This window comes from Talaromyces atroroseus (genome assembly GCF_001907595.1).
Source record: "Talaromyces atroroseus strain IBT 11181 chromosome Unknown scaffold_0, whole genome shotgun sequence".
In the NCBI taxonomy this organism is placed as follows: domain Eukaryota; kingdom Fungi; phylum Ascomycota; class Eurotiomycetes; order Eurotiales; family Trichocomaceae; genus Talaromyces; species Talaromyces atroroseus.
In genome coordinates this window covers 1,640,174-1,662,453 of record NW_017971432.1, presented here as the reverse complement: position 1 = coordinate 1,662,453, position 22,280 = coordinate 1,640,174, and the positions used below count along the sequence as shown (strand labels likewise).

At 48.6% G+C, this 22,280-nt stretch overlaps 9 protein-coding genes across 9 annotated transcripts; 3 read left to right on the top strand and 6 right to left on the bottom strand.

Moving 5' to 3' along the window:
• Positions 1-2,665: 2,665 nt before the first annotated feature.
• Positions 2,666-4,565, top strand: UA08_00594 (hypothetical protein; the record flags this gene model as incomplete). The annotated part of the gene is made up of 5 exons (XM_020260417.1): positions 2,666-2,751; positions 2,810-2,827; positions 2,877-3,001; positions 3,053-4,184; positions 4,262-4,565. 5 exons carry the CDS (start codon positions 2,666-2,668, stop codon positions 4,563-4,565), a joined length of 1,665 nt encoding a protein of 554 aa, XP_020124162.1.
• Positions 4,566-5,551: 986 nt separating this feature from the next.
• UA08_00593 (Glutamine synthetase) lies at positions 5,552-7,198 on the bottom strand (the record flags this gene model as incomplete). Its single annotated transcript, XM_020260416.1, has 6 exons — positions 5,552-5,569; positions 5,638-6,375; positions 6,448-6,636; positions 6,884-6,976; positions 7,080-7,112; positions 7,196-7,198. The coding sequence occupies 6 exons, from the start codon at positions 7,196-7,198 to the stop codon at positions 5,552-5,554; spliced, it is 1,074 nt and encodes a 357-aa protein (XP_020124163.1).
• Positions 7,199-8,859: 1,661 nt separating this feature from the next.
• Positions 8,860-10,917, bottom strand: UA08_00592 (hypothetical protein; the record flags this gene model as incomplete). The annotated part of the gene is made up of 7 exons (XM_020260415.1): positions 8,860-9,395; positions 9,464-9,967; positions 10,032-10,127; positions 10,186-10,360; positions 10,422-10,473; positions 10,532-10,608; positions 10,666-10,917. The coding sequence occupies 7 exons, from the start codon at positions 10,915-10,917 to the stop codon at positions 8,860-8,862; spliced, it is 1,692 nt and encodes a 563-aa protein (XP_020124164.1).
• A 472-nt stretch (positions 10,918-11,389) lies between these two features.
• On the bottom strand, positions 11,390-12,874 carry UA08_00591 (hypothetical protein; the record flags this gene model as incomplete). Its single annotated transcript, XM_020260414.1, has 1 exon — positions 11,390-12,874. The coding sequence occupies one exon, from the start codon at positions 12,872-12,874 to the stop codon at positions 11,390-11,392; it is 1,485 nt and encodes a 494-aa protein (XP_020124165.1).
• Positions 12,875-13,122: 248 nt separating this feature from the next.
• UA08_00590 (hypothetical protein) lies at positions 13,123-14,523 on the bottom strand (the record flags this gene model as incomplete). Its single annotated transcript, XM_020260413.1, has 2 exons — positions 13,123-13,371; positions 13,456-14,523. The coding sequence occupies 2 exons, from the start codon at positions 14,521-14,523 to the stop codon at positions 13,123-13,125; spliced, it is 1,317 nt and encodes a 438-aa protein (XP_020124166.1).
• Positions 14,524-15,070: 547 nt separating this feature from the next.
• On the top strand, positions 15,071-16,914 carry UA08_00589 (hypothetical protein; the record flags this gene model as incomplete). The annotated part of the gene is made up of 6 exons (XM_020260411.1): positions 15,071-15,169; positions 15,234-15,317; positions 15,371-16,059; positions 16,129-16,283; positions 16,414-16,594; positions 16,665-16,914. 6 exons carry the CDS (start codon positions 15,071-15,073, stop codon positions 16,912-16,914), a joined length of 1,458 nt encoding a protein of 485 aa, XP_020124698.1.
• A 337-nt stretch (positions 16,915-17,251) lies between these two features.
• Positions 17,252-18,328, bottom strand: UA08_00588 (hypothetical protein; the record flags this gene model as incomplete). Its single annotated transcript, XM_020260410.1, has 2 exons — positions 17,252-18,222; positions 18,286-18,328. The coding sequence occupies 2 exons, from the start codon at positions 18,326-18,328 to the stop codon at positions 17,252-17,254; spliced, it is 1,014 nt and encodes a 337-aa protein (XP_020124697.1).
• Positions 18,329-18,657: 329 nt separating this feature from the next.
• Positions 18,658-20,314, bottom strand: UA08_00587 (hypothetical protein; the record flags this gene model as incomplete). Its single annotated transcript, XM_020260409.1, has 3 exons — positions 18,658-19,605; positions 19,665-20,201; positions 20,255-20,314. 3 exons carry the CDS (start codon positions 20,312-20,314, stop codon positions 18,658-18,660), a joined length of 1,545 nt encoding a protein of 514 aa, XP_020124706.1.
• A 521-nt stretch (positions 20,315-20,835) lies between these two features.
• Positions 20,836-21,844, top strand: UA08_00586 (hypothetical protein; the record flags this gene model as incomplete). The annotated part of the gene is made up of 3 exons (XM_020260408.1): positions 20,836-20,989; positions 21,060-21,607; positions 21,659-21,844. The coding sequence occupies 3 exons, from the start codon at positions 20,836-20,838 to the stop codon at positions 21,842-21,844; spliced, it is 888 nt and encodes a 295-aa protein (XP_020124705.1).
• Between the last annotated feature and the right edge of the window lie 436 nt (positions 21,845-22,280).

The following is a 22,280-nucleotide window of genomic DNA, read 5'->3' as shown; positions in this document are numbered from 1 at the left end:
ACCAAAAAGAAATGCGAGATCCAAGATATTATTCAGAATGCACAGTGCAAACACATTCGATTCGACGTTCTTTCTCGGCTTGAACTTTTCAATGGACGTTCGTTCACCAGCTAACTAGTATAGGCACGTGAAAGTACGTTAGCATATATGTTAGGCTTAGCTCTAGGAGATTTTTCTCGAAGAGTGTCACGCGAAAAGGAAGGAAACCACGCGAGGTCCATATTTACGTATACATGTAGGTATTTTGTTGAGCATGTAAGGGGAGATCCGCGAATCCGTCTGCATCGAGTATTCCTGCTCATACTAGGTAGCGCGCAGTGATCCCGTCATCAATCCTACCAAAAAATGCCGCAAATGGCATGTCTATTATCTACAGAACTAACTACGAAGTCCTGATTGTCTGTGCCCACTTTTTGGTCTGACTCAGTCTGGAGTACGGCCTTCTCCACAGGACGGTCCCAAACTAATGCATTGAATAGTTACTGATATTCGATATTTATTAATTATGGAGAAAGACACACCGTGTGTGCACACAATAAAAAAGCAAAATTAGGTTGTACGGTGTGGTACTCTGTGCGGAACTGCCTAATTGGGACATTCCGCTCCGCAAAGGCGCCCGCCCCCACGATTTTTCATTCAGGCATTAAGTTCGAAAACCCACCCCGACTTAGGTCCGTTTTCCCCAGGGCCAAAAGAAAAGAAAAACGCGGAGATGTGGCCGGGGTTGTCGCTCGGGCCAAACGAATCCTGCCTGTCCCGCATTTCACTTGTTCTCCGTATCCATATTATTGCAATGGTCTAACTTTGCAATGGTCTAACTTGGGAGTCACAACCCAGTCCATTTATCTATTTCCAATGAATCCACACAGCGGCCATATCTCCTACGTATTTGGTAGTGTATTATGATAATAATTATAATAAAAAGTGATTGGATATGCACTAACTTGGCACGACCCACCACTGCAAAGCACGCTCAGCGTCAAAGCGATAAGGATTTAGTAACGTTCGGGAATCGGCAGAAATCGTGTAGCTAGTCGATATGTCCTCCCTTGCGAGAAGGTACCATTATTCCGTGCTACGGGAATTTTACGGGATGTTATATTAGGACGTATATAGTATCCAAGAGTCTGGCATGAATGTTTTCCCGGCGCATTTCCGAAACCGGACTGCGCAGAACATGGTTGAATCAAGGGTGTCGGTCGGAATAGGAAAGCCAAGCGGTCGGTCTCGGAATAATTTCAGATTTGATCGGATCTAGGCCACACAACAGGGATAGAGACTGAAATGACTCGGTGAACTTTGAAGCCAAGGCTCATGTCAAACCCTAGGGCCAGTCGGGGTTATCACATGGAAACTTATGCTGGATATGAAACGTATTATTAAATTTTCATACCTTGGCCGTCGTGGGACGTGACTGGCTGGCCTGAGGGTTTAGTTCGGGTTCCCGAGCCCACTGAGTGTGCATGGCCTGACATAAGACGGATCTCTGCATTCCGAGACGAGAAGGCCGATGCTGGCAAACAGTCGGCAAGGCCGTTCGTATACGGAGATGTGATCTGTACTACATGTCTCGATCGGTGGAGGATGGAGTATATAGTTACGGGCAGGATGGCCATACACTAACACAAACACAAACACAAACACAGAGCCTGAGGGCTCAGGCAGCCGACGGGGAAGATCAACGGGAGCCGCGGCATGATTGGCCGAGCAGGGCTCCACTGCTGGTTGTGCCGTACAAACAGAGAGATCTGGAGAAGTTCTCCATAAAAATCCAGTCTACATCTGGAGTCCCCGGAGCGCGTTACTTGTAATCAGTTAACGTCTCTCCATCCCATGAATCTGTCTATTCGCCCCGCCACGCACGCCACGCAACGCAACGCACACAAGCGAACAACCAAACGATGAAGAAAACGCATGCCAGACTCCAACCGTCAAATGACAAAGCATAAGCGCCGCCCGGCTTCTCCTGAAACAGCCTAGCGCGGCGCCATGAGCCGCCTTGTCCCTTCTTCCCCCTGCGACATGACGACATGGCTGAGCGCGGTTTTTGGTCTTCCCCCAGGTCTGCCTCCACCTCCGAGTTTTTGTTTTCTTTCCTCTTTCCGGAGTTGCTGGCCGGGGAAATGCGTGGGAAGGGGGCGTGGCAGCGAGATGGTGCAGATGGCGGCTGCAGCAGTGTTCCAACACACATACATGTATGTATACTCCGTACGTACTTTGTATGCGCGATAGCACGTACATGTAAGATGTAGAACCAAACACGCTGGCCAATAATGGGGCGCTGGCTAAATTCGGCTCGTGCTGGGCCGGAAGTAACCTACCCTGCATGGAGGATAGCGCCTGCCCTCATTGGAAAGTGCCAGTTGGAGATGCTACCTGCAACCTGGGGCAGGTGCGACCATGAGCAGCTCCTTCCTCGTATTGCCCATTTTCCACAAAGACCGCCGGCGCTTTTTAAAATGCGCCTCCTTCCCGCCTCCTTCCTTCTTCTTTCTTCCCTTCCCTCCTTTCTTCCGGTCAATCCATCTTCCCTTCTTTCTCTTCTCGTTGCTTGCAGTCCAGTTCAATTGACCTCGACAACAACCGACCCTCTTGAATGTCTCGACTCCACCATCAGCCCGCAACGACTTGATCCGAGTGCGTTTCGTCCGCATACATCGCCATCATGAGTGGCCGCAGTCGTGCCTACTTGGGCCTGCGTGGCACCAAGCTCAACATTGCAGTCGGAGTCATTGCTGGGCTTGATTTCCTGTACGTCTTTCGGGCTTTTGCTATATATCTAGTTCTTCTTTGCTGACAATCCATCTAGTCTTTTCGGTTATGACCAGTATGCTCCGGCTCTCTCCATGCTAGAGACAGAACACTAATTGCTGCAGGGGTGTTATGGGTGGTCTTTTGACCCTGGATTCTTTCATCAAGCAGTTCCCGGATCTCGATACTTCCTCGCAGGCATATAACAATATGAGCAAGCCGCAGCAGATCACTCGCTCGGATATCCAGGGTCCGTGCAGCCTTGTATAATGAAAGACAACCCCCACTGATCCTCTAATAGGTACCTCGGTTTCTGCTTACAACGTCGGATGTTTCCTCGGTTCTATTGCCTGCATCTGGATCGGTGACAAGCTCGGTCGTCGCAAGACTATTTTCACCGGATCTGCCATCATGGTCATCGGTGCTACCCTGCAGTGCACGGCCTTCACGCTGCCTCACTTCATCGTTGGCCGTATCGTGACTGGGATTGGCAACGGATTGAACACCTCAACTGTGCCGACATGGCAATCCGAGTGCTCCCAGTCTCATCGTCGTGGTCAGCTGGTCATGATCGAAGGTGCGCTGATTACTGGTGGTATCTGTCTCAGCTACTGGCTGGATTTTGGCTTCTCCTTCCTTGATCCCAACTCCGTTTCGTGGCGATTCCCCATTGCATTCCAAATCGTCATCGCCCTGATCATTCTTGCTTTTGTCTTGTTCTTGCCCGAGTCCCCCCGATGGCTCATCTTCAAGGGTCGTGAGGACGAGGCTACCGATGTGTTGACTGCCTTGCTGGACGCCAACCGGGAAGACACTCTAGTTGAAAACGAATTCATTGCCATTAAGGATACTGTCTTGGAGGCTCAAAACACCACCTGGCGGGATCTTTTCACCATGGACGAAAACCGTCACTTCCACCGTGTGGCTCTTGCCTATGTTAACCAAATGTTCCAGCAGATCTCCGGTATTAACCTAATTACCTACTATGCTGCTACCATCTACGAGAACAGCATCGGTCTCTCAGGATTCCTGTCCCGAATACTCGCTGCCTGCAATGGTACTGAATATTTCCTGGCTTCTTGGCTGCCCGTCTTTATCATTGAGAGAGCTGGCCGTCGGCCCCTGATGTTGATCGGTGCTGCGGGTATGTCCGCCTCGATGATTGTTTTGGCCATCTGCACGAGTTTCGCCGGCCAGACTAAGCCTGGTATTGTGGCTGCTGTATTCCTGTTTGTCTTCAACACCTTCTTTGCGTGGGGTTGGTTGGGAATGACCTGGCTGTATCCCGCCGAAATTGTGCCCCTGCGTATTCGCGCCCCGGCCAACGCGCTGTCCACCTCGGCCAACTGGGCTTTCAACTTCATGGTCGTCATGATTACCCCGGTGGCATTCGAGACTATTGCCTACCAGACTTATATCATCTTTGCTGTCATGTAGGTTCCTTGCCCTTCTGGTTTTTTTTTTCTTTTCTTTTTTGAATAACTCACGACAACTAACTTGTTTTTCATAGCAACGCCGTCATCTTTCCCATCACCTACTTCTTCTATCCCGAGACGGCGTACCGATCTCTCGAAGAAATGGACTCTATCTTCCGCAAAACCAAGTCTGTCTGGAGTCTGGTCCGCGTTGCACGCGAAGAGCCTCGTCGTTATGGCAAGAATGGAGAGTTGCTCATCAACTACACCGAAACCGAGGAGCACTTCACCCGTGTTGGTGGAAACACTGAGCAAGAGAAGCACATAAACAAGGAGCATTCCAATCCTCAATACCACATTGAGAATGGAGACGCAGGCCACGCTTCTGAGTCGAGCTAGATATTAACCAGCGGCTCTTTTTCTTTTCAGAATAGCCATATCTCTTGATATACCCCTACCATATCTTGCCATCCCAAGGATTTCCCGTTGGATTGATTAGGTTCTTGGACCCCTTTGTTTTTGATTTTGGTTAACGATGACATGATAAACACGGCTTCTTTCATGTGTGATGGATGATATATGAAAGAACCAATTTCTGGCATCTTGGCCTTATTTTTTTTTTGCCGATATACCCTTTTTCTTTCCACTGGTTCCTATTTCTTTTTGTATGTACATGGCCGGAATCATGTCTAGATTGGTCGTTATCAGTCGTGGATCTAGTTGATAGAATCGATTTATTCATGACATTATCAGTTAGAGAAAGTAAAAGAGAGAGACAGTTTACGTATATCGATGATGCATGTTGCTGACTTCCCATTAGTTAGCCCTAAAACCCAACCAGGGAGATAAAACAGTTCAATAATGTCATTCTTGTTGAATTAGTCTTGAACAGTTGTTTTCTAGCAAGATTTGGATCCAGACTAGGACTACTTTGGTGTATGTCATTTAATAGATGGATCATAATACATCGTAACATAACGTTTATTCAACAGGCTATCTATGCTATTGCATTGCATTTCATTTCATTACACGCGAGAGGCCAAACACGAAAATAGAGAGAGAAAAGGAAAGAAAGGGCCAGACGAAAGAATTGAGTGCATAAGAGTCTATATCCCGCAGGGACATTAGAATCAAAGAACAGAGAAAGGAATAATAAACAAAAGAAAAGAAAAATTATCATTCTGGCTTTTTCCTTCTTCCTTCTTTTCTTTTCTTGTTCTCGTGCCCGACGTGTTCTGTTATAGTGTCATTTCGCAGTGTGATTGACGAGTCTTCAAATTGGATTCCATCTCAGATGATGGAAGAAAGAAAAAGACGGACGGTTTAACGGTAGGGTATCCATGTAAGTTGGGTATTTGAGGTTTTGATATTTGAAGACGTTTTGTTTAGACACCACCGCAGAGCTAGAGATTGAAGTTAGTACATATATCATTTGAAAGATCATGAAAAATGAAGGGGAAGAAAAACATACAGTCTCAACAATGATACCGGTGACCTGGTAAGGATCGGCGTTCGAGGCCGGTCGTCGGTCCTCAAAGTAACCCTTGCCATCCTTGGCGACCTGGCGGGGGATACGGATGGAACCACCACGGTCAGCAACACCGTAAGAGAACTTGTCAATTGAACCAGTCTCGTGACGACCAGTCAAACGCTCATCGTTGCCCTCGCCGTAGACGGCAATGTGCTCGACGTGGCGTCCCTCGAGCTTCTTCATGGCGGCCTCGATAGCCTTCATGCCACCCTCCTCACGGGTCTCGACGGTAGAGACGTTGGTGTGAAGACCGGCACCGTTCCAGTCACCGGGGATAGGCTTGGGGTGGAAGGAGATCTGGACACCGAACTCTTCGGCGACACGGTGAAGGAGGAAGCGGGACATCCAGAGGTGGTCACCCATCTCGATACCCTCGCAAGGACCAACCTGGTACTCCCACTGAGAGGGCATGACCTCAGCGTTGATACCGGAGATGTTGATGCCGGCGAACAAGCAGGCCTTGTAGTGAGCCTCAACGATGTCACGGCAGTAGACCTTGCCGGTGCCGACACCGCAGTAGTAAGGACCCTGGGGACCGGGGTAACCACCCTTGGGCCAGCCGTATGGCCATCCGTCAGGCCCGAGGAGAGTGTATTCTTGCTCAAGACCGAACCAGAAGTGCTGGCTGGCGTGTGTCTCCATCAACTTAGCGGCCTCGTGGCGGTGGTTGAATTTGTTCTGGAAAAAAAAAATCGAATTGTCAGCAAACTATTGCGCATTGGTGACCACGTAATTTGGCACACAACTTACAGGAGTGCCATCGCTGTCCCAGGTCTCGCTCAACACAAGGATGTTGTCTCCCTTGCGGAAAGGGTCAGGGAATATAGCAACGGGGCGAAGGTAGACGTCGGAGTTGTCGCCGGGGGCCTGGCCGGTACTGGAACCATCGAAGTTCCATTCGGGCAGCTCTTCAACGGAGGTGACAGGCTTGGAAAGAGTCTGTGGGTAACAAGAGCAAGATTAGCTTGTCGGGTCGCATTGCCTGGTGGTGTTTGAACATGACTTGTGTGTGCGCGTGTTGCATGGAGGGGCAGTGTGGCTTATCGGCTTGCGATAAATTAAATGGGAGATAAGAGAACGACTAAAAGCGCCAACTGCAAGCACTCGGCCGGCGTGATTGGCCTGGGTGCAGGGTTGACGATAAGAGCCTTGATCCTGGCGAGCAAAAAAAAAAAAGAAAGCGTACCTTGGTCTTGGAGCGAACACCGCCCTCCGAGTCAATCCAGACATATTCGGCCATGACCTTGCCCTTCTGCTCAAGGGACAGGTACTTGAGAAGCTGTTACAATGCCAACGTCAGAATTTTTTGGGCCCCACGAAAGCGACTCGCGTGACTGCAGGACACGAGCCCATGATAGATAGATGGGATGGGTATCACGCACGTTCTCGGTGTTGGAGATGACGGTAGATCCAGCCTGCGATTGAAGGGTTAGCGAGTGGCCATTGTGCAGCAATCGCATGGGGCGAGAGAAATAAAGGAAGCCGTGGTTCGACATACCATGATGACGGGTGTGATGTGTGACAAGGGACTCAAAGAACCAAAAAGCAGCGAGAAAGGGGTTTCTTGACACAAGAAACTGACGATTCGAGGGATGGATGGGTGAGGATTGGAAGAATAGAAGAGAGAGAGCGAGCGAGCAAGCGAGGCTTTTTATTTTATCTGGATGGATAGAGGGGGAGAGCGAGAGAGGGAAGGCGGCCAAGAAGGTGGGGGGGGGGGAACTTATTTTAGGAAAGCGAACGAAAAAGACGCGGCGCTTCGTTCGGGGTTAGTGCCCGGCAACGGACGGTATTTGTATTTTACCCGTAAGATTGATTCGTCGCCATCTACATCGAATGGAATGAATGGATTGAATGTTACATGGCATTACATTATGGCATTATACAAAGCGTGTGACTATGAGAGATATACTGCCCATCACATGACGCTCCTGAAGTCGATGCCGATGCGCAGAGGAAAAAGAAAGGAAGAGCATAGGGAGGGATGACTCGAAAGGAACAGTCATCGTAACATGGGCCTGTCCTGTAATATTACGACCAGATACAACCCGGCCGATAGCGCTTTCGGACGGGGTGCTCCGCTCCCCGTGACTGCGTACCTGCATGGCCACGCTGGATCAGGGAGCATGATAACCTATATCGCAGTTCTTGTTGACGCTTCAATCAGGGTACAAAACACAGTATACCCCCCCAAGTTGATTTTTGTTTCTGCGAGCAGTCTACAAGAATACAAAGGCCAGTCAGTGCATACATATAGTCACATACCTCCATGGCAGACCAGAGGTCAGTAGGCCTGTCCTCATTGGCTGTTCTTGGTGGCGTTTCCCACCACTGGGGTCCCGACACCGGCCAATCTCGCTGCGCTTATATTTAATACGAGTCCAAGCGCTCTGATATAAAATCAAGGCGGATGTCGCGCCTTGGGGATTTATGTTGATCCTATTTTCTTATGTACCATTGTGAGCATCATGCGGCAAGTTTTCTCTTTTTCGGAGAGGGGGGAACTCAATCAGCTCTTGTGAGTTATCTAAAAATTCTGTAAAGAAATTTCCATGTCTCAGTTTTTGTTGCCCTTGAACAGGGGCAACGAAGAAGAACATGACGTCCGGCATTCTATGCGAGACTGCAAATTCGCGACATCTGATTGGCTGTACCCCAGCATTGGCACGCGGTCTAACCCGATGCGGTGCTTTCCATTGGCTGTACCGCATCGACCTCAGAACCGGTCGTACAGAGAAGACTCGAAAATGCATTTTCGAGCACGCCGCATTAAGCGTGGTCTGGTCGGGTTGGGTCTGCTCACCGCGCACGGAATTAGTTAGCTAGCTAGCCAGGCGCACGATATGATACATCTTAGGCGTAAGCTTAAGCTTAGACAACAATCAATCCAAAGCAGAAACGAACCTCGAAAGTCAGTCAGTGGCAAGCCGTATGATACATACCGTACAGTACCGCCGATACGGTACATACAGCGTACTAAAGCTGAACTGCCCATCTCTTATCGCAGCTCGCCGATTGGCGTGACACATCCAGCTGACTGACTCGGTCCGATCTCATCGGGTAGCGTCTAGCCGCGTTTATCTACGGCGGGCAGCTGTGGCCAAGAGCGCACTATCTATCCATCACTTATCGATTAGGTTATCAAACTATCAAATCTACTACCTAGGCCTCCTCCTCGTCTTCCTCCTTCCGCAGACGCACCCAGCCCATAGCCGTGGCCGACACGAAGACACCACATGCTGCACCAACAGCCAGGTACGTGACATGATTGAACGTCTTGCTGTACGACACCAGCACACCTGGGAGCATTGACGGCGACACCGCGGCACGCACATCTGCCGCCGACGTGCCTGCCGCAATGACCACATCGGCATTGACATCCGGTGCATGAATGGCCAGCTCGCGCCTCAGCTGGCCGGAGAAGATCACCTCTGCAATAGCCAGGAAAATGGCACCGCCAAAGTTCTGAGAAAAGACCACCATGGCCACCGCAGTAGAGACTTCTTCCCTGCGTATGCTGTCCTGAACCGCGAGGATGGGAATCTGAAACCCGAATCCCTGGGCGCCCTGCAAAATCTGGTATCCTATTCGTGGGGCGTTTGGAGATGTTGCAGTGATGGTCGAAATGAGACCGGATCCGATGGACATGCAAATCCCGCTGGCTAGGGAGAAGGGAACGTAATAGCCAACACGTCCCACTAGCGAAACGACGAATCTTGATCAGTTATCCGATGCATTATCAAATATCAGGGCGCTCAGCCCATACCTAATATACCGGTGATAATCGTAATAATCATATTGCTGAGTATCTGAGGAAGCATATCAACGCCACTTTGGGTAGGTGAAGCACCCCGCACGGCCTGGAAGTATATGGGGAAATAGTAGGTTATGACCATTGTGCACCCTACCATGAAGGCCATGTTGAGACAGCTGCTCCATATAACCCGCCTCCTTATGAGGGCCAGTGGTATCATGGCACCACTGCCCATGCGATGTTCCCACGCTATGAAGACGAGCAGATTGCCAAACGAGCCGCAAAACAGGCCGATTATCATCGCACTCTTCCAGGCGTAATTGACGCCACCCCACTCCAATGCAAATATGAGCATGAGCATGGTGGGTGCAAACAGAACGAATCCTATCAAGTCCAGTCTTCGTAGCCGCCCAAGCACGGTCTGTTTTCCGTCGCTGGTGGCGCCCATATCCGGGATTGGGATGAGGATGAGAAAGAGTGCGACTACGCCACCACAGGGCAGGTTGATCAGGAAACCTGTTCATTCACACAAAGTTTGAATTGGTTAGAAACGGCTGAAGAGGAGGGAGGAGACACATACACCATCTCCAAGACGCATACTCAGTCAGAACGCCACCAATCAATGGGCCGCCTACTAGACCGAGGATAGCAAGTCCCATCAAGATTCCACGATATGCTTCACAATAATATAATCAGTTGCAGTTTCTATCTTCCTGCCAGGAAGGGCTCCTCACATGGCTGTTTTGCAACTGGCAGAGTTGCAGCTATGATTGTATAACTCCCATTGAGTAGGCCCGATCCACCCAAGCCTGCTACTGCACGACCTACAATCAGCATATTCGACGAGGTGGCACCACCGCACAATGCAGACCCAATTTCGAACAAGGCGAAAAAGGTGAGATACGTCCACTACCGCGAATCTTGGTCAGTCTACTATTAGATGTCTTGTTAGGCATGAGGCATGACTTACTTTGATGCTGAAGAAGGTATAGATCTTTCCAGTAAGAGGCTGACATGCACAGCTGAATTTGATGTGTCAGCGGCCCTAAGAGTTGGGTGCAATCAATGAATTCTACTTACTTGGCTGCGAGGTATGCAGTTCCATACCAGCCAACTTGGTCGAGAGAATGGAATTGGCCGGTGATTTTGGGCACGGCCTATATCCGATCAATATCACTAACCAGTACGCTTGTATGTAGAAGGGGTTGACTAACCGTGGCGACTATCGAGGCGTCGAGAAGCAGCAGAAATGCAGCCAGAGTTATGCTTGCCATCAGAGCAAGGAGTGTCAGGCCGGTAAGAGGCTTGGGAGTCTTGCCTGACTGGGAGTCATCCAAGTCCACAGCAGTCCTGTTGGTCATGTCCATGTCCATATCCTTGTCTTTGCCTTCATTTTCAGTCTGAAGTGTGGACTTTATGGCCATGGCACTTGTTGACGGCCCGCTCGAATACTCGGATTTTTGCATGATGATAATAGTAAGTTCTGGGAATATGGATGTTCTCAAAAGTAGCAAAGGGGCTGTCTATTTATATCTATACATTCACTAAATAAAATTGTAGCCCAGCCTTCAAGGAATTCGGAGGCGATGAATGGTATTGGATTCCGACTACATAAGCCCTAGACTAGAACGGTAGAACCATCGAACGCCCGTTATAAATAATAGTAGCGAATTAATCAGAAAGATAAATTTTTGATAAGTTCATATTGATTGATAAAATCGCCTTTTACGGGCGTAAGGCGTATACAGCAACCAGTTGGGAATAGCTTCCCGTCATATGCCATAACTTGAGCGGAGTTCGGATTTTGCTCACTGAACCCCGTGCATGTATACTGTATGCTAGATAGACACTTTTGATTAATGTCTCATGAGAACAAGCATGAGACTTGTTATGCATACATAGATGATGTTCTTCCATTGTTCTAATCAACTACTAAGATCATAAAACCGGCGCTCTCCGTGACGGAATATAATGCTCAACCCCCCTCGCCATCTGCAACAACGCCTGCTCGCGATACTCCCAACTGACCAGCTCCAGCCCCACCGGCAAACCTTCCTCCGTGAACCCAACAGGAACACTGATAGCAGGAAGCCGGGCTTGACTAGCAAGTAGGGTATTAGTAGGAAAGTCCCAACATGTCGGAAACCGACCATTTGTCGAATCCTCATGTCGTGGCGGCGGAATCTGGACATCTGGAAAGGCCAACGCGTCGAGGCCATGGGCTACTATGAGACAGGTCAAGCGTCTTTGGAACTCATCCCTTTCAAGAAGACGTTGTGCATAGGTAAGATCTGTATTCGGATCCGCGGGTCCGTGTGCAACTTGGCAAGTGAAGTCTAGAGATGGATGAGGCGGTTCTTTGGGGACAATTTCTGCAATATCTTGAGGGAGATGTGGTTTTGTGGCTAGGAACGAATTGATGTCTGAACGTGAGCGCACAACATATGCCGGCGTGTTGGTCATATAGTGCTCGAGTCGCGGTAAGTCAACATCTACAAACTCTGTGCCGGCCTGTTTCAGCGTTGAGAAGGCCTTGTTCACAACAGAGTTAACTGCGTGGCACGCAGGATCAGAATCAAGTCCGAATAATGATCGTACAATCCCGATCCTGGATTTTGTAATCGCCCGAGGATCAAGCTGGGCCGCATAACTGCCGTCTTGGGGGCGTGGCCCAATGGCCGCGACTGCAGTCCATTCATCATTGGGATCGAAGCCGACCATACAGTCTAGCATCAAAGCACAGTCAGTCACTGTGCGCGCAAGAGGTCCCGGCGTATCTTGAGATTTTACAAGCGGGCAAAACCCCGTTCGGCTGATGAGTCCCGGAGTGCATCGCAAGCCAACCAGGTTGGTGAACGATGCCGGACAACGAATCGAGCCTCCCGTGTCTTCGGCGACAGCAATGATGCAAAGGTTGGCTGCTACGGCTGCTGCAGATCCAGATGATGAGCCGCCGACATCATGTCCGAGTTTGTACGGATTGTGAGTGAACTTCCAATCTGTCGCAGATGATGTTGAGAACCATGTAGTAGCCCAGTCGCCCATGGTCGTTTTCCCCAGAATGATGGCGCCTTCCTTTTTCAGTTTGTCCACAACAAAGGCGTCCTTTTCCGGGACATTGTTTTTGGCTACGTGCGAGCCATAAGTAGTCACCATCCCCTTGGTGTCGGCCTGATCCTTGACCAGAACCGGAATGCCATGGAGACGACCGAAGAATTTTCCATTCGTTTTGAAGTATTCATCCAGAGCTACAGCTTCCTGCAAGGCGACTTCAGAAATAGCAAGTGTCGAATTGATACATGGCCCGCTTTTGTCCAACAGCTCTATGCGCTTTAGAAATGCATGGACAAGGCCCTTGCAGGTCCAAGTGCCGTTGCGATAGGCTTCGTGAACTTGGGAAATGGTCAATTCCTCAACACTCATTTTGGCGCGTGCTCCTAGAGCTTCAAAACCATGCACATATTTTGTTTATTCTGAGTTCCAACGTAGGCACTTGTAGTTATGCGATAAGAGCGTCGATGTGGGCCTTTACTGATCAGGCCGACTTAGGGCTATCGGCTGTTGCCTTAGGCTATCACCCCTCAAAAAAAGAAAAGCGGACATTTCCGTTTATCGGGATTAATTCGTTTCTATCTAGGCCATGCCATACTCGAATTTAGGCTAATACGTTTTCACGAATAAAATCCCAGAGCCTTTTTGGCTTCCTCGCTTACTCCCTCCAATCCCTCATACCCCTTGAATAGCGTCTCATTCAAGTTCCCGGCACCAAACACGTAGTCTGGTGGTGGGCGACCAGCTAGTGAGGCCTCTTTCTGTGTCTTAATGTACTCTTTGTTAATAGGCGTTGTTGGACATGCTGGAATAAAGACGGCGGCGGCATTCTCTTCACCAAGATGCTCCGTATCGACCGCGTGTATCATCTAGTTTTGATCCTCGTTAGCAATTTGAACCTCGTATATATACCCCTGGATAATGTTTTTTTTTATTTCAGATAGGAAACGTACATCGGAGTGCCACCAGACACTATCTCCCGGCTTCATGGACGGTGAAGCAACGAGGCAATCTTGCAGACGAAGATGCGGGTGCGAAGATCGACTCAACAGCTGGCTCTGCTGCAAGAATGTACCAGGAAACCAGGGTTCGTCTGGAGCAAAAGTCCACTTGCTTGCATCCATCACGTCGCCAGACTCAGGGGGTCTGAAGAATGGACGGAGGAGTACGTAGGCAACCGCCATGCGAACATGCGGGAAGAGCATGATGCTACCAGCTCGAGGCGCTGCAGGAGTGAGAGCAGTCCACCCCTGAAAAGCGCGAAAGACGCGAGAATGAGCCACGCCAGGGAAAAGGTATTGATCTGCGTCCTTGCGGGCCTTCAGGTCATACGCATCGTGCAATTCCGGGTTGCCTGAGAATATATGGTGATAGGCGTTTCGGTAGGTCTTGTCGGCCCATCGACTCAGGCTTCCAGCGTCGATATGAGGCGGGAGCCCAAGGAATTGCTGCAGCGGTGGTCGGTCACGGATTCCATCAGAGTAGAGAAGTGGCTCCGGGCTGGTCTCTCCCGAGGCATCGTGCCATAGCTCATTGAGTCTCTGCTGTACCTTTAGATGATTCGGGTGCGTACGCATTGCGATTTGAGTCGGCGAGTCATATAAACGATACATTGAGGGGGCGTCCGCAGGCCATCCGGTCACGTCGTCTTGATTTGCAGATAAGTATTCTTGGAACTTGGCATACTGGTGCCGGGCCTCGTCTTCAGGGACGACCTGGCGGACAATGAAGCAGCCGATGTTCTTGATCCGCTCCCTTTCTGATTCCGTGAAGCCTTCATTGACGACTTTGCTAGCTTCAAACGCCGGGATCATGTCGGCGCCATTCTGTTCAAGCTCTTGGGTCACTGACTCAAGAGCCTGGCAGGTTTTCAACCAGCTTTGGCAAATAGCATCCTTGCCATACTGCTCGATGATTTCCTTTTTCGCGCGCAGAAAGCTGGGTTCTTGAGAGTAGACGTCGGCATCGGCTTGCTTTGTAAATTCAGGCCAGAGTGGCCAGGTCTTGAGAATGCCTGGCATTGCGACTTTCACGCTGATCTCGGATACAGTCTGATGGAAATCCCGGCCCGGATGAGGTGATATGGCAGATTGCTCGATTATATCCAAGAATCCCACAGCTCTCCAGAAAGGTAAAATTTTCAATACCCGAGTATATTAGACGTGCTATTGAACATTAAGCTAGCAAGGTATCAGCTCGTCTATTTCCAATCTTCCATGGCGGACCAGATCCGCGATAGTATCGCGACGGAGATGCCCGCCTGGCTCTTATCAGCTTCCGCTAAAGAAAATGTTTGTTGCGGTTGAATCTTGATTGCCCCTGGAGCTTTGAAAATAACTTAGTCTAGTTTGCGCCGACAAAATGCGCGTCAGTGATACGATAGTCAGTCAGATTGTGCCCTCTAAAAGAAGCAATGCCATATTATGTCCCTCATGTATAAAGTCCTAGCCCAAGGCCTGCTTGGGCATTGACTTTACACCACTATTTTCACCTTTTGTGACTCCAGACCAGAGAAACTGAACAATCCCTACCTACCTACATTCATACATAGATAGGTGTTCTGCAGTCATGGCGGACTTTCAGCGCCAATATGTCTCTCAGCTGGTGCCTTCTAATATGAAGATGTTGACGACTCTTCTCATTGCCGTGACCATCGTCAACTCCGCTGTAAGTGCATAATCATGCGCGAGATGACTGATGAAGAATGGATTAATCATACTTGTCTTCATAGACCTTGGGATACGATGCCTCGGTCATGAGTGGTTTGAACATTCTCCCGTCCTACACCGACTATTTCAACCTCAACACCGCAACCGTTAGTTTCCCTCTCAGTTCGGAGCTTACAGGCATACTGACAAACTTTAACAGGAAGGCCTTCAAACAGCGGCAGCGTGGATGGGAGATATTTTCGCATGCTTCATTATGCAACCCATCACGGATCGCTATGGTCGCAAAGCCGGGATCCTAGCATCGGCCATTGTGTGCTTTATCGGCATAATCCTGCAGGCAGCGGCTCAGAATACCGCCATGTTTGTGGTTTCGCGGATTATCGTTGGTCTCGGCTCTCAGCTATCGAGCAGTGCTGCCCCAGCTCTTCTGGGCGAGCTACTCCCCGCTGTAACCCGTGGCCGGATCCTTGGTATCTTTTTCTCTTGCTATTATGTAGGGAGCTTGCTGGTGTCTATAATCAACTACGGGTCCCAGAATATCGATTCAACCTGGTCGTGGCGACTGCCATCTCTGCTTCAGTTGATCCCCAGTGTATTGGCATTGAGTCTCTTGCCATTCGTGCCTGAATCGCCACGATGGCTTATTGCCAGAGGGAAATTCGATCATGCCAGAGAAGTTCTTATAATCACGAGAGGGGACTCTAACCCAAATGACCCTCGTGCTGCCACTGAGTTTGACACAATTGAATTGACCATTGCCAAGGAGAAGGAGATGTTCCCTCGCAATCCGTGGCTCGAAATCATTTCAACTCCCGGAAACCGGAAACGGCTGGCAATTCTTGTTTCTTTTGGTGTAATGTTGGAGATGTTTGGGAACTTTGTTGTTTCGTAAGTAAAAGTAAAACCATGGTGAAGATGACCGCCAAAACATGGGCTAATCGTAACTTGCGGCATCAGATTCTATCTGACCAAGATTCTCGACCAAGCCGGCATCACGGATACAAAAACTCAAACTCAGATTAACGTCATCTTGAATTGCTGGTCTTTTGCTGTCGCAATCTGTGGCAGTTTTGCCTTGGACTACATTGGCCGTCGCAAACAGACGCTCTGGTGTATGTGTGGTATGATCGTTTGCCTCTATATTCTGGGAGGTCTAATCAAAGGTACGCAAATAAAGCATGACTCGTTTCTATAGAGGGGGTAAAAAAAAGGACAGGTCTGACTGGGATATGATGTCTTCAGTGTATGGAGAATCAGCCGACAAATCCGGCATTTACGGGAGCATCGCGGTTATGTTCCTATTCCAAGGCTTTTATTCCTTTTCCATTACTCCAATGACCAGCGTGTATCCAACCGAGGTCTCGCAGTACAAACTACGTACCACAGGTATTGCCATATTCCGTTTCTTTGACTGTGGATTTGGGTAAGTTTGTGCTTTCTACTCTCCCGTACCGAGCAATCTTCAAACATGTAGGACTAATGCAGTTATAAAGTCTGATGGCCTCTTTCGCCATGAATTATGCAATGGAAAATCTCGGGTGGAAGTTCTACATCGTCAATGCCTCATATGACTTCCTTTTCTTGGCCGCAGCTTACTTCCTGTTTGTCGAGACTAATGGTCTGACGCTGGAAGAAATCACGGCCAAATTTGAAGGCGCTGTGACACTTGAGGGCCGAAGCGGTCAGGAGACTGCCTCTCTATCAAACAGCGAAGACCGGGATGTCAAGGATAGTAAAAACTAGGGCATGTCCATACTCTTCATAGTTATTCCTTGCTTGTTGTATCAATATTGATCTATGCGTGGCTACATAGGCTCCTAATATGACGCAAATTTCACAAAGCTTTTCTAAGGTCAATTTATTCTGTTCAAGATATGTACACTGCAACCAGGAGACTGTATCTTTTTACAAGGAATCTGGGGACCATTTGTTGAATTGAAGGCGTCAAACTCTGGCAAATGCCCAAACCGTCGACAAAAAGGTTAGATCCAGAGCCGAGTTTGAATTGCATTTCAAATATATATATATATATAAATTTATAGTTATTCTTGTCACTAGTATCAGAGTATCAATAAACTATTTACATCTTGCTAACCTCAAAGTCAACATATGCCATACCGCAAATCCATTCGAGGACAGGCTCATATAGCAACAGTTTAGCCTTCATTCCATCCATAGCACCTGCAACGGCCACATAATTGAGTACCTCGTGGCCACCATGGCCAGCTTCCTCTTCAACCTCTTCATACGTCAGGTTCTTCAGCCACTCAGAGTCCCCGTCACAATAGTGCTTGAGAAACTTCTTATCCCACTCAGCGTTGATGAGCGGATGCTTTGAGTTGAGCGGATATTCGTTCTTCTTGGCCATTTCAATCTCATATTCATCCAATTCAACAAACAGGTTTGGGTACTTTTTCAATACCGAGTGGCCGTATGTTTGATATTCTTTCATCTTCATAAGGAAAGGGTCGGTAGGCGGATCGCCGGCCTGATTGGGGTTCCAGTAGGGCGGCCAATGTGATAAGCCTCCAGTGCACATCAACGCGACTCGACAGTCTTCTGGAAGTGTCTCTACGGCGTTTCGAACGGCCTGGCCTAGTGCATATGCTCGGGAGTATTTCATGAGAGGCGGGGTGAAAACGTTGATGTAGATCGGGACGACGCTCACATTGGGCAGGTCTGCTTGCATCAAAACCCAGGGCATGAGCACATTCTGGCCAAACTCTGCCTCGCCAGTCCGCGAGCAGTCAAAGCCATTGTGCACCAGCGACGTGAGAAGCTGTTCGGCTATTGCAGGATTGCCGGGAAAATAATGTTTCTTCGAGACTCGGAGAGCCTCCATGAGCTGGTCCGCGGGGCCACTGTGCGTCTCTGCCACACCGATTGCGATAGTGGGCATGTTCTTGCGGAAGAAATTCTCGAAGTGATCATCGAGAAATGCAAAAATCACATTGGGCTTCGCCTCTGTTAGCGTTTTCCCTAGTTTGCGTGTTGCCTCCTCTGTACGGGCTCGGGCCTCTGGCTGTGCAGTTTCTGGAAAACCAATCGCCCCTGTTACAGACAGTTAGCAGGTACACGCTCATTGAATGGTAGGGGGATATCGATTGTACACACCCGGTGCGTGGGAGAGTCCCACGGCAGCTACAATCTTGCCCATTTTGTAGAGTTCAAGCTAAAGATATACAGATTCTTGAAGAGAAATATCATACAAGTGCCAGTAGCGAATATTAACCTTTACACTCCCATCCCTTTCTTCTTTATATCTGAATTGGGGTGTTTTTTTTTTCAACTGGCAATGTGGAGAGTTGTCCGAGATACACGATAAGCCAAGCGGAGAAGTCCGCGTGTTATACTTTTCTGTGGAACACGGCTTACATACTATACTTTGTAGAATGGCTTTGGAAACCTGGTTTTAGTTTTATTTCTGACATGCAAAATATACCACATCAGCATAATCCTTGCAGATTTAAAATAAATTAAGTCAAACTAGCTGTGTTTTGGCAATATGATACTCGCATTCCAAGGGTCCGCGCGCTTCTTAGCTTCTCGTACTGACTGCACAACTGAGATCGATTCTGCGGCATGCCCAATTCCCATGGTTGACCCAATCATACCAAGGATCTTGACAACCCATTCGTGCAATTCGTCAGACACGCCTATTGCACTTCCAGCAATAATCAGAGGAAACAATAGCACAAAGACTCCATTTAGTGGTGGACTCTCGGCTTGGTCGTTAGCAAGAGAGCCGAATCTGACCCCTAAGAAGCGGGAGTGGTTAGGTACAGAAATACAAATCTCGGTTGCCATGCGAGATATTGTGATCAGGGACGTCTGCTGCTGGGTGATTTGAGAAGTCGTGGGGACTGCAAGCTTCGATATGTACCAGTAAAGTAATTCGTTGACACGAATGCGAGACCAACGGTAGTGGTTTAGCATTCGAGATGCCCATACATTCTGATAGATATGGTACTTTCCTTGGTATACTCCAGAATACTCACTAGATTCCTGGATAACATACGACCAATAATCACTCGAAAGACTGGCTTGCCAGTCTTTCAGTTTTGTGTCGATAATCAGCGCTTGTCGAACAGCTTCTTCGGCATCCACATTGAAAGCAGCTTTTTTCAAGGCGTCGTCAAATCGAACAAAGTGTACGAGAATACTGATGAGGGCAGCCGCATTATTTAGCATTGGCGAGGAGTATTCTGGGGCAGACCATTCAAGAACCTCGTGAGGGATCTCTCCTCCTGAGATGAAATATCTCAAAATGAAGAATGCATAAGATTGCAAATCTGCCATATTATGAGGAGTCCCCGGCATACGATTACTGTTCAGGCGCCGAAAGAGGGCGAGGACGCCATTGGCGTGAATATTCCATGAATTGATGTGGCCCGAGTCATTTCTAACGAGCTGGTCCTTTATCAGCTCTGAAATCTAGACGAATGGATATATGGAGATTTGAGTTCTTAAATATAGAGACAAAAGATACGCACCTCAAAAAGCGTGAGCATAGCTGCTAGCTTTAGCGTATCGTCCAAGTCTGCTTTTGCCGGCTCCTCGAGAGCTTTTCTGACATGCATGATGCCATTGACATATTTCTGCAACGCAAGTCTAAGACACGCTTTGTCACCAGTAACATTCGATAAGGCTGCTAGCCCAACAGATATGAGGGCATCTCGAGATGGCTCTGTAGAAATCAAACTCCTTATGAAAGGGTGGATTGTGCCATCGATCGACGATTGGCCAGCCAATGACCATTGAGTCACCGTGGTGAAACGGTTGAGAAAGAAGCTCAGTCCACCTTCTTCGATTGACATGGAAGGACCAGCAGTAACTCTGAGAATATATTGATCTTGCTTAACCCTATTCCGATGAATCTCCGCTTGTCGCGACCTGTCTTTCGCCGTCGCTGAGCGGTGTTTGGTCCTCGCGTTTTCGTCGCGGAATAAAAGCGATAGCTGGTCACGATAGCCAGCACACTTCATGCCTGCCCGCTTGCATTGTGTGCAAGCTGGCACTCGAAGATCACACTAGGGCCCGATTAGTTTGCAACGGTTCCCCTTTCCTGATTCTGAGGACGCACTTTGATTCGCCGCTGCCGGCAACCATGGCAGCTTTTGCTCGGACGAGCGCAGTAAACCATTGTCTCGATTCGGGGTGCAACTCGCGAGGAGGTAGTTGTTCTTCCGCCCCCCCTGGTTGAGAATCAGAAAAGTATCAGAAATGGGAAGCGCCGCCTCAAGTTGACGATAGAAAGCGCTGCTGGTTGGCTGCTTCTCTTTAAAGCGGGACGGACGGTCACGGACCGCTACCACTGCACTATTCCTAATGGGGTAACCAAGTCGTCGTCCGCATCTGATTGGTCACTTTCAAAGACTTCTTGGAGAGAAGCCCTAAACTCATTCTTCACTTTTGACTTCTCGTATAAGTGTACGTTTAGGCCACTGCTTAGCCAATAGGATATGTTGTTGATGAAATTGACACCTACCTCAAGGCGATTTGCAGGCCGCATTTAGCAGTTCTCGTACAAGGGAGTGTTGAAAGTTGGGACTATAATGGACGGTGTGCTTCACGCGTCAGTATAAATCAAGGCTTTCCCTGTTCCAACGCTTCCACGTTTTCAATGCCTCGGTTTCTACCTAGATAGCTATCTACTCAATCATCATGCAGCAAAGTCTCTCCTACTACGACTACAACCCATCCTTAGCTGCAGCCGCGATTTTTACCGTGCTGTATGCAATACTCTTTCTATTGACCACGGCATTATGGCTCAAACATAGAGCTTGGGTGTGCACAATCATGGTGGTGGCTGCAGCGAGTATGTTTAAGAACACAGCACTCAATCGTGTGATATCGCATGCTAACAACTGCGTTTTTCTTTTTCTCAGTGGAAATGGTTGGATACTTGAGCAGAACACTCTCTACTCTAAACGTCGACAACCGAACACTTTATGTCCTGCAAGTATCTCTTACCGTACTTGCACCCGTTCTGATCGCGGGGTTTTGCTACATCCTATTTGGACGGATCATCTTTCTCGTCGTGCCGAGAGAGTTGAGGACTCTGAGGTTGATTTGGGTGCCTCCTCGATTTGTGACACCCATATTTGTCTTCTTTGACATTGTAGCTCTTCTTTTACAGCTGTCGGGAGCGGTCATTATCTCTTCAATCCAGGCTACAGACCCCGATTTTCAGGAAAAGATCCACCATGGTAAAACACTCGCGGAGGCTGGTGTGGGTGTGCAACTGGCAGCGTTTGGGCTCTTTTCAGTCATCGCAGTCAGGTTTAATTTTACGTCCAAAAGATTCGAAAAGTCAACCCACGAACAATTCCCTGAAGATGATAATGACCGGTCGTTGCAAATGGATACTGTTCCCAAGCTGAAAGACTGGCCAGCAATTTTGCGAGTCGTGAATATAGTGTCTGGCTTGATTTTAGTGAGTCGCTTCTTTTACTCCATATCTTCTAAGTGCTAATCACATTATCAGATTCGTACTATCTACCGCATGATTCAATTTAGCCAAGTTCCTTCCGGATACCTAAGTGAGAACGAGTGGTGCCAGTACATTTTTGACGCGCTTGTCATTCTGCCATCCTTTATCCTATTTATCTGGTGGCATCCTGCCAAGTATCTTCCTTACCTCGGTTTCCGTCTGCCAAAACACGCTCGATGATTTCTTCTGTATCATAGCCCTAGAATCGAATGTCGCTAGACCCTGAAGTTAGAAGCTTGCCTAGTACTCATTGCCGTGTTCCAGGCTTCGTGCCTATCGTAGATATTTACATTATCCTTTCAACATATTCTTTAAGTAACGGAGACTAGAAATAATACTATTTCACGGGATAATCTGTGTTAGTTACCTACTGCTTTCATTTGACTCATGGTCACATCGACTATGATCTGATTGGGCTACTAGAAAGTGATGCCTTAGGCTCCGATAAGGCAGCTAGTTATGTACTTATCGGCAACTCTCCCGTCTGTGTTGTTCCGTCCTTACAACTAACTACTTACCATTATATCGAATGCCTACCAGCCCTGGGTGATACTTTAAAGGCTTGTTATGGATGAAGAAGAGGGCCGGTCGACGGCCCAAACTCAAGTCTTGCGGA